This window comes from Nannospalax galili, unplaced genomic scaffold (assembly GCF_000622305.1).
Source record: "Nannospalax galili isolate Female #2095 unplaced genomic scaffold, S.galili_v1.0 scaffold129, whole genome shotgun sequence".
Taxonomy (NCBI): Eukaryota; Metazoa; Chordata; class Mammalia; order Rodentia; family Spalacidae; genus Nannospalax; species Nannospalax galili.
In genome coordinates this window covers 310736-321026 of record NW_008360030.1, presented here as the reverse complement: position 1 = coordinate 321026, position 10291 = coordinate 310736, and the positions used below count along the sequence as shown (strand labels likewise).

Below are 10291 nucleotides of genomic sequence, written 5' to 3'. Positions count from 1 at the left end.
CGCGCGCGCGCAGCTGCTCCCAAGAGCTGTGGTGCTTTCCTTCCCTCCCTCCCTTCCTTCTTCCCTCCATCAGTTCTCCAAACTCCCTCCATTCCCTGTCCCTCATCCATCCAGCTGAAGGGCTCACTCACTCTCTTCTCCTTTGCTGAAACGGTGCGTGGGGCACTGCTGCCCAAGTCTCACTGTGCTCTTCTTTTTCCCACAGCACTCCCTCAACATCCTGGGCCAGAAGGTATCCATGCACTACAGTGACCCCAAGCCCAAGATCAATGAGGACTGGCTGTGTAATAAGGTACAGGGCGGTGGGCAACTGGTGCTGTGGAGAGAGGCAGCCCCAGTAGTAGCAGCTCACTCTCTGAGGGCCTGTGAGGAGGTGTGGTCTTGGGGATAGACTGTCCAGCCCCAGCCCGCAAAGCTCTTCCCATATCAAACACAGTCTTGCCTGAAGGCCCAGTAGGTTTGAAAGAAATAATAGCAAAGCCTAATACAGTGTGTAGAACAAGGGCTTCAGAGTTAGGCTGGTTGAAAACTGTTTCAGGTCTACCTTGATGGATGTCAAGGTGCTTATTCCTATCTCTACCTCACTTTCCCCATCTGTAAGAGGCGAGAGATCAGTAATAAGGCTATTGAAGATGAAACCATTGAAGGTAACACTCAAAAAGACTTTTGGCCCATAGTCAAGACTATAAGTGATTGTCACTGTTGAAGAGAAACACAGAGTGTTCTGAAAGTGACTCAACCTTGAAGGCTACCTTGATATAGCCATGTCACTCCTCAACCTTGAAGGGTTGTGTGATCACCTCCATATTCTCTAGGAAGAAGCTGAGGCTCAGAGAGTTAGAACCATGTGTGAGCCATTAGCTCCTGTCCCCTAGGTGGCCTTAGGCCTCCCCCAGGCCAGCTTTGTGATTCTACAGCCCCACCTCCCATGGCTATCTGTAGTCCTTTGAAACCTAATGGGAAGACTGAGACCTTGAGACCCCTGCCTTCTCCTTGAGAAGTGGTCTGCTTATTTGAGAGCACGGGTAGGCATCTGCCATCTTTTCACAGGGCAGGTGCTCAGCCTTTCTGGAGAGAGAGGGCACTCTAGCCCTCTATTTTCAGATGTTCTCTGAAACTAGGGTTTTTGCTGCCTCCTCCCCTCCTTTAAGCCCCACGTGCCTTTTGTTTACCAGATCCTGTTACTTCCATCTCAGAAATACCACCTTCCCTCCTGCTGCTCATGCCAATCTGCACACCCAGCCAGTTCCTGCAGAGCCCTCTCTGTTATGCTAGCCTCACCTGTAGCATTGCTGCTGAAGCCCAGCTGTGATCATGCTCTTCCTTCTCTTCCTAATTAATTATTGCTATCTTTCCTTTGGCTTTTGTCTCTTGGATTGCCCCCACTTACCCCCCTTGTGCCTTTACCAGCTGTTGGAGGTCTCTTAGTCCGTCCACTAAGATCCCTTCCCAACAAAACTAAACTTCTTGGCTTCTCAGATCTAACATCCTGTTTCTGTGCCACCTAGCCCAGAGTGAGCTGTGGCCCTCTCAGCCCATTCCCCTCCTCTAACCCCTGTGAGCACTGTCCTACCCACGTGGGACAGGACTACTTAGTACCTGAATGGAACACAGGGGTAGAGTGTGATGGAAGCTGGATGAGGTTTTTAGTGACTTGAATGTCCAAGAAAAAAATTATCACCCAGTCCTAGAGATAAAGGATGGGAAGGGATTTGGCAAGAAGCTGCTGGCTTCTAGTAGGAAACAGTGAAAGTTTTTGGTCAGGAAGCAAGTGTTGTGAAGAAGAAGGCATGGAGGGGGGCGCAGTCCTGAGAGTTGATAGTTCGAAGAAGATAGGGAGGAGAGGCAACTGCCATGACATGCGAGAGTTGCTTATTCTTGAAAGTAAGGGGGCTGGTGCTGAGGATCAGTTGTCAGAGAAGATTCACAGGATTGAAAATAACAGTGAAAGTTCCAGAAGACCCCTGCCACTCTTAACCCTGAAAGCGTCCTTCCTGAGGATTGTTGTGCGGTTCACTGAGGGCTTTGTGGGTCCACATTTGGAGGATACCATGGAAAGCCCTGACTACCTGGCTTGTGCCTCACAGTGTGGTGTTCAGAACTTCAAACGCAGAGAGAAGTGCTTCAAATGTGGTGTGCCCAAATCAGGTGAGCCCTACTGACTGGGAGTGGGGAGAAGAGTAAAGGGCCAGTGTACAGGGGTTGGTGAGTGTTGGAGAAGGTGAAGAGCCATGGATCCTCCCCCTTTGTCACCAGCCTATCTTCCACCATCTCTGACAGAGGCAGAGCAGAAGCTGCCCCTTGGCACCAGGCTGGATCAACAGGCACTACCGCTGGGTGGACGGGAGCTAAGCCAGGGCCTGCTCCCACTGCCGCAGCCCTACCAGGCCCAGGGAGTGCTGGCCTCCCAAGCCCTGTCACAGGGCTCAGAGCCAAGCTCCGAGAATGCCAATGACAGTGAGTCAGTTGTTCCTTCCCCCTCCCTCTGTACCCTAGGGCATCTAATCTGGGCCCTTTGAGGCCAGAGATATAATAAGCAGAAGTTGGTTCTTATGGGGGTCTCCACCTCATGGGGGGATAGACATATGATACAGAGAGAACAGAGGGAGGAGCAGCTTACAACCTGATCTTGGGGGTATATGAGAAGGTTCCTGGTAGATGAGAGACTGAGTTGGCACCTGGACTAACAAGCACAGTTTTTCCAGGAGTTAGAGGGTAAGAGGAAGTAGCAGGTACCAAAAGACCGGAGGCCAAAAGACAGGGAGCAGTGGGAAGCCCTGAGAAGACTGTAAGGGGTTCCACCTAACACTGCCCCTTCCCACAGCCATCATTTTACGGAACCTGAACCCACACAGCACCATGGACTCCATCCTGGGGGCCCTAGCACCCTACGCAGTGCTGTCCTCCTCCAATGTGCGTGTTATCAAGGACAAGCAGACTCAGCTGAACCGAGGCTTCGCCTTCATCCAGCTCTCCACCATCGTGGTGAGGGCGGCACAGAGGGGGGGGCCGGGCAGCCAGGGTCCCGGCCCCCAGGGTGGGTAGGAGGGACCCATAATCACCCCACCGCGGTCCCAAGCTGGAAATGGGGCAATGGAGCCGGGGGGCCTCCCCGGGCCTGACCCTTCGGTCCCTGCCACCCCTGCATCTACAGGAAGCAGCCCAGCTGCTGCAGATCTTGCAGGCCCTACACCCTCCTCTCACCATCGATGGCAAGACCATCAACGTGGAGTTTGCCAAGGGTTCTAAGAGGTCAGAGCCTGTCCTAAGCCCTGTTCCAGCTTGTCTTCCCTCCCCCGAGGTTGGAGACTCCTGTTTCACTCCCAGTCTCTACTATCCTCCCCAGGGACATGGCCTCCAATGAAGGCAGTCGTATCAACGCTGCCTCTGTAGCCAGCACTGCCATTGCTGCTGCCCAGTGGGCCATCTCACAGGTACTTGGCTCCCTCTGCCCCATCATCCTGGTTTCTGACTTTCTTAACCTTCCAGTACTCTATGCAAATAGGAAGACTGGCTTACTATCAAGATCCAGCACCCTGTTACAACAGGTGGTATAGACCTACCACCTTGCTCTTGCCTCTGTAGATCCTGGTCCATTCCCACTATCCTCTCCAGCTTCCTTCCCAGTCACCTCCCACACTTTTTGTTTGTTTGGTTGTTGGTTTTGAGATAGGGACTCCTTGTAGCCCGAGCTGGCCTAGAACTCGCTATATAGACCAGGCTGGCCTCAGTCTCACAGAGATCTGCCTGCCTCTGTCTCCCCAGTGCTGAGATTAAAGACATGCACCTGGCTCACCGCCTAAACTTTTATTGACAGCACTCTTTGGGCTGTTGCTCTGTTCTGTTAGGTAGAATTTTTTATTATCATAAATTTGTATAATGGTTTTGCTTCTTCACCTATATATTCATATAGACTGTATTAGTCATATTTGTGTATATAATATATTGTTTATATGTACATATCATGTTACTGTCATAAGTATCTAAAAAAATTGAGAGCCAAGTGTGGTGGTACACACTTATAATCCCAGCACTTGGGAGCTGGAGGCAGCAGGATCAGAAGTTGAAGGCCAATCTTGACTATATAGTGAGTTTAAGGCCCTGTCTCAAAAAAAAGGGGGAAAGAAAGGAAAAATTGATAGATGAGAATAAAGAAATAGGAGGATCCGTTGTGGTAGTGTATACCTATAATCCCAGCTTTTGGGGGGCAAAGGCAAGAGAACTGCCACAAGTTCTAGGCCAGCTGTGGTGATGTGAAGAGTTCCAGGCCTACATAGTTGGGGGAGGGAAGGAAAAGGGAAAGAAGAAAATAGGGGTCTCTTGCGTAGTCTGAGGCCCAACACATGAGTCACATGCACTAGTATCAGCCCTGGAAACATTTGGACATGTATCCTTTTTGTAGCCTTTTTTTTTCGTCTATTGCTCTGTTCTCTTGTGACCAACCTCTCTTAAAACAACGTGCTTTTCTGTCAAGTAGAAGCACTAGCCCCACATATAGGGCAGGTGCTTCTAGCAGGTCCTTTCCCTTATGTCCCCTCCTATTCTAATGATCCCCTCCCACCTGCCCCTCAGGCCTCCCAGGGTGGGGAGGGTACCTGGGCTGCCCCTGAGGAGCCACCGGTCGACTACAGCTACTACCAACAGGATGAGGGCTATGGCAGCAGCCAGGGCACGGACTCTCTCTATGCCCATGGCTACCTCAAGGGCACCAAGGGCCCTGGCATGACTGGAACCAAAGGAGACCCAGCTGGATCAGGTGAGCCCCAGCCTCTCTTCATGAGCCTTGTGGTGGGGTCTACAGGTCTAGGGTCCTGTACTTTACCATTCATGGGCATTCTCCCTCCCTGTCCTTCCTTCCAGGTCCTGAGGCCTCCCTTGAGGCTGGAGCAGACTCTGTGTCACTGCAGGCTTTCTCCCGAGCCCAGCCTGGTGCTGTCCCTGGTCTCTACCAACAATCAGCTGAGGGAAGCAGCGGCCAGGGCACTGCTGCTAACAGCCAGGTGAGGACTCCAGGGATATTCTGGGGAGGCAGGTGGGCAGGCAGGGTAGTACTGACAGACACTGAGTCCTGTTCTCCTTTGTGGCCCCATCATGACCAGTCATATACCATCATGTCTCCTGCTGTGCTCAAATCTGAGCTCCAGAGCCCCACTCATCCCAGCTCTGCCTTACCACCAGCCACCAGCCCCACTGCCCCAGAGTCCTACAGCCAATACCGTGAGTAGCCATGGTCTATGGGTCAGGGTGTGGAGTTCTCCTCTAAGCAGAGAGGAGTGTGACTTCCTTGCCTTTCCTCTCCACAGCTGTTCCTGATGTCTCTACTTACCAATATGATGAAACATCTGGCTACTACTATGACCCCCAGACTGGTCTGTACTATGATCCCAACTCCCAGGTAGGTGACAGGATGGCCAGGAGAACGCTGATGTACGTACCAGCTAGGCTTACAGGTCCTCTCCTCGAGGTTCTCCATCATGTCCCTTCTTCCCACTCCCTCCCTCAGTATTACTACAATGCTCAGAGCCAACAGTACCTGTACTGGGATGGGGAGCGACGGACCTACATACCTGCCTTGGAGCAATCAGCTGATGGACATAAGGAGACAGGGGCACCATCAAAGGAGGGAAAAGAGAAGAAAGAGAAGCATAAGACCAAGACAGCCCAACAGGTGAACCTTAAGCCACGATCTGGCTGTTTGGGGTCTATGTTCTGTCACCTCTTGTCCTCTCCTGATATAGGAAGTAGGTGGTGGGTGGGCACAGACAGGGTAGTAGTCCTCTCCTGATATAGGAAGTAGGTGGTGGGTGGGCACAGACAGGGTAGTAGTCCTCTCCTGATATAGGAAGTAGGTGGTGGGTGGGCACAGACAGGGTAGTAACCATTTTAGACAGACAGGACTTTTGAGTCAGAGCAGTCTTCTGGGTACATAGCAGGGTCACCTACTGCTATAAGGTGGCTTGTGTCATCCTAGTGAGCTCTGTCTCTGTCTCACAGTGGGAACCTTCATACTGCTGGTGGATTGTTTGTTGATCCCAGAAGTTTTCTCATAGGCCCATAATGAGTTGGGCAGGAAAAGAAATATTGCAGGGTTTTCGGTAGAAAGCTGTTGGAGGGAACATCGTTGTCTCTCTGGAGAAAAGTATGACAATTGGGGCCCAACGTTTAGAAATAGGCACTAAATGTTCCCTTAGCAACCTGAGGTAATATACAGGTATGTAGCCCTCTAAATTTTAGGAAGATAAAAATAAAAGGACAAACAAAGAGTAATATAAGTGCCTGTCAGAAGGGGGATGCATGCAATCAGAGAGGGGCTTGAAAAGGAGCACTGGTGACCAATACAGAGAAATAGGGTCTTATACTATCACCACTGCCTCTCTGACCTTCTACTTACTCTGCCTCCCAGATATACCTGCCTCCCTTGCCCAGACTGCTACTACTGCTGCTTTTGTCTTTGCAAACTACAGAGGGTGGAAGGCAGAGAATGTTTGGAAGTGGGGCCACTAGGGGTGAGGATGGTTTGAAGGAGATGTTTGGGGGTGGTTTATAGTTTGTAAAGGAGTGTTCTGCAAGGAGGGGTAAGAAGATCTGTAGCCTAGAAGCCAGCTGCAGCTTTTTGCAGTGATTCAGACTAGAGAGGTACAGGTTTGAGGCTTCAGGGCAGGAGGGGTAGGTGGGTTGCTGCAAGGGCTGTGAGTGAGAGAACAGGGCCTTAAACTTGAGGGATTCTGGGAGCCTTACCTGTACCCTTAACCCCCTAGATTGCCAAGGATATGGAACGGTGGGCCCGTAGTCTCAACAAGCAGAAAGAAAACTTCAAAAACAGCTTCCAGCCTATTAGTGCTTTGCGAGATGATGAAAGGCGGGAATCGGCCACCGCAGATGCGGGCTATGCCATCCTTGAGAAGAAGGTATGTTGTGACTGCTGATCACCTACAGTCTCATCACTCCTCAGGGTTCCTATGCGGAACCCTGAATTTCTGTATTCTCTATCTCAGGGAGCACTAGCTGAAAGACAGCACACTAGCATGGATCTTCCGAAGTTGGCCAGTGATGAACGCCCAGTGAGTATCAGGGAAAAAAAATGGCAGGGAGGTCTGATCTTGCCAGTTGCCAGGCCTGACCAACTGCCTACCTTCACTCTCTACAGAGCCCACCTCGAGGGCTGGTGGCAGCCTACAGTGGGGAGAGTGACAGTGAGGAGGAGCAGGAGCGTGGGGGTCCTGAGCGGGAGGAAAAGCTCACAGACTGGCAGAAGCTGGCCTGCCTGCTCTGCCGGCGCCAGTTTCCCAGCAAGGAGGCACTCATCCGGCACCAGCAGCTCTCAGGGCTCCACAAGGTGACTGAGGGGGAGTTGGCAGGGGTATCCTGTGCCTAGCCCACTTCAGCCCAACTGCTTCACTCTGTCCTGTCCTCCTTGCAGCAAAACCTTGAGATTCACCGACGAGCCCATTTGTCAGAAAATGAGTTGGAAGCTTTAGAAAAGAATGACATGGAGGTAAGGTGTGATCCACTCCTGGGCTCTATCCCATTTACCCCTTCTAAGTCCCTATCCTGCTAGGCAGTAGGACTTCAAGTTCCTTAGCTAGATAGAGCCTCACAGCCATCAGTTGTCCTATCACTGTGAGGGAGGCTTCCTCCTACTTCCCTTACCATCATGTCCTGACTCTCAGGACCTAGGACCAATTGGCCAGATAGAGTCCTACATGCCCCCCCCATACCTGTGTTTGCTGAAAATAGCAGCCAGCTCCAACATTCTCACGTGCATACACATGCACAAACTTGTAGCAAATGAAGTACCGGGACCGTGCAGCTGAACGCAGGGAGAAGTACGGCATCCCCGAGCCACCAGAGCCCAAAAGGAGGAAGTATGGTGGCATATCTACAGCCTCTGTGTGAGTGCAGGGTCAGGCAACAGGTGAGGGGGCCTGGGGCTGGCAGACCACTCACAATGTACACTGGCCCCTGCAGAGATTTTGAACAGCCCACTCGGGATGGGTTAGGCAGTGACAACATTGGCAGTCGCATGCTCCAGGCTATGGGCTGGAAAGAAGGCAGTGGTCTGGGTCGCAAGAAGCAGGGCATTGTGACGCCCATTGAGGTGAGTCTCTATGAGCTATATCCTTGTCCCCAACACTCCTAGGGCACTTCCACCAGCCTGACAAAACCTGCTTCCCTCACACAGGCCCAAACACGGGTGCGAGGTTCTGGCCTGGGTGCCCGGGGCAGTTCCTATGGGGTCACCTCAACAGAATCCTACAAGGAGACACTGCACAAGACAATGGTGACCCGCTTCAATGAGGCTCAGTGAACAGCTTTGAAAGCCACTTCAATAGATATGGAATGTCCATCCAGGGGCAGAGAAGATGAGGTGTTAAGTGGTCTGAGGGAGGCTCTTCCATCTACCAACCTGCTTCTCAACCAGAGAGGCCCTGATCAAATCAAACTAGGAGTTGGTGACTTTTGTTGGGAAATTGGGCTGAAATCATGTTTCTTTTGTAATAAAATCTGAAAAGCCTGTGTCTTCCGACTCTACTTTCTCATGCCCTAGCATGGTTTGTGGCTACACAGACACAGAATTCATAGATGGACATTAGGCCAAGCTGGGTGGCACTCCATCCACAGCTATGAACACAGTGCCTTATTCCCTCTGATCTACAACCTGTGACTCTCAGGGATGTGCTTATGCTATTGACAGAGGTTCTGTGTGTACTGGATCTTGAAACTGAGACTGCCCTCTAAGCCTCAGTTGACTGAGCTGCAAAGTGAGACTAGGAACACAGACCCATACTGACATACATGCTCACAACATAGGTGGGAGGAACAGAGGTGGTGCTGGAAGAGCAATTGGTGTGAAGCCCACACACACACTTAATTTTTTTTAATTACGTTTATTTATTTAGTGTATGTTTGTGTTTGGGTGTCCATGAGCCACAACACGTATGGTAGTCAGAGGATGACTTGTGAGAGTTGGTTCTCGCCTTTGACTATGAATCACAGAAATTGAATTCAAGTCATCAGTGTTGGTAGCAAGTACCTTTACCTGTTGAGCCATCTTACCAGGACACGGACACACACACACACACACACTAAATACCACCCTGCATCCAGTGTTGGAGGCAGGACTAGAAATAAAGGGACTTTAGAGGTGGGATGAGCTGATCTGGGAAGGGGGTAGACAAAAAGGAGAGAGGAAATAACAAAAAGAAGCTACCTGAGCTGAGTATGCTGACAATAGGTATGTTTTTGAGCAGTGACACCTCCACATTTCCTCCCTACCCCAGAGTACCATTGCCAGAATCCCCGAGGAACCCATGAACTTAAGTGGTTGTAGGGTAAAATGTGTGGCCACTCTGGAAAACTGACTTCATGTGACATTAAACATGCATGTGCCCTATGACCTAGCAATTCTATTAGGTATCTAGCCAACATAAATGAAAACGAAATGTCGACAAAAGGCTTGTATGGGTAGTCATACCAGCTATGTTTTTAATAGCCCTAAACTGGGAACAATCCAAAGGTCCAGCAAGACAAATAAGTGTAGTATGTTCATAACAATGAAGCACAGCAAAACAAAATGCTAATATGACTATCAACAGATAACCCTCACAAATACTACAAGTACTGGTAAATGAAAAGCTAGACACAAAAGTGCATACTGGATGATTCCATTGATGTGAAGTTTGAAATCAAAACAATTTTGTGGTGGTTGTGGAATAGGGTTGAGGCAGGGAAGGTATTTGTCATATATAAATTATACAAGAAGTTAGAAAAAGGCCATCAAAGTCAAAGTAAGGAGGAAAAAAATACAATGATCCTTTGCCTACAGGAAGTTGGTTCCTGGACACCATTGCTTTCTACCACATCCCCACCTCCATGTAAGCCATCATGCCAGGGTGCTCATTTGAACATCTCTATACAAGTTCAGTTTTGGTTTTTTGAGAGAGTCTCCTTGTAGCCCCAGCAGACCTGGAACTTGCTATGTAGATGGAGCTGGCCTCTTTCTCACAATCTGCCTGCCTCTGTTTCCAGAGTGCTGAGCTTAAAAGTATATGCTACCACATCCAGCTTTGTTTGGTTTGGTGTGGTCTTTTTGACCACAGCTGGCCTGGAACTCGCTGTGGAGACCAGGCTGGCCTTGATCTCAGAGAGAGATCTGCCCATCTCTGCCTCCCAAGTGCTGTTTTTGTTTTTGCGACAGGGTCTCGCACCAGACTGGCCTCAACTGAATATATAGACAAGGCCCCTTCTGAACTCCTGATCCTTCTGCCTTTACCTCCCTCCCTCCCTCCCT

At 50.4% G+C, this 10291-nt stretch overlaps 1 protein-coding gene across 10 annotated transcripts in view; it reads left to right on the top strand.

The window, feature by feature from the left end:
- The window catches only part of Rbm10 (RNA binding motif protein 10), a 34011-nt gene extending 25492 nt beyond the window's left edge, over nucleotides 1-8519 (top strand). For 3 of the 10 annotated variants that reach the window (XM_029559143.1, XM_017795844.2, XM_029559145.1), the window contains 18 exons: nucleotides 206-292; nucleotides 2088-2148; nucleotides 2257-2457; nucleotides 2825-2985; nucleotides 3155-3252; nucleotides 3347-3434; nucleotides 4573-4756; nucleotides 4861-5000; nucleotides 5100-5217; nucleotides 5304-5395; nucleotides 5504-5668; nucleotides 6759-6908; nucleotides 6996-7061; nucleotides 7148-7336; nucleotides 7421-7495; nucleotides 7786-7892; nucleotides 7969-8098; nucleotides 8183-8519. In XM_029559143.1, coding sequence (XP_029415003.1) covers nucleotides 206-292; nucleotides 2088-2148; nucleotides 2257-2457; nucleotides 2825-2985; nucleotides 3155-3252; nucleotides 3347-3434; nucleotides 4573-4756; nucleotides 4861-5000; nucleotides 5100-5217; nucleotides 5304-5395; nucleotides 5504-5668; nucleotides 6759-6908; nucleotides 6996-7061; nucleotides 7148-7336; nucleotides 7421-7495; nucleotides 7786-7892; nucleotides 7969-8098; nucleotides 8183-8308 — 2238 coding nt within the window. In that variant the 3' untranslated portion in view covers nucleotides 8309-8519. The remainder of the gene's footprint in view (nucleotides 1-205; nucleotides 293-2087; nucleotides 2149-2256; nucleotides 2458-2824; nucleotides 2986-3154; nucleotides 3253-3346; nucleotides 3435-4572; nucleotides 4757-4860; nucleotides 5001-5099; nucleotides 5218-5303; nucleotides 5396-5503; nucleotides 5669-6758; nucleotides 6909-6995; nucleotides 7062-7147; nucleotides 7337-7420; nucleotides 7496-7785; nucleotides 7893-7968; nucleotides 8099-8182) is intronic. The other 7 variants (XM_008824088.2, XM_008824093.3, XM_008824090.2 and 4 more) reach the window with 6 other exon arrangements.
- Nucleotides 8520-10291: the final 1772 nt, after the last annotated feature.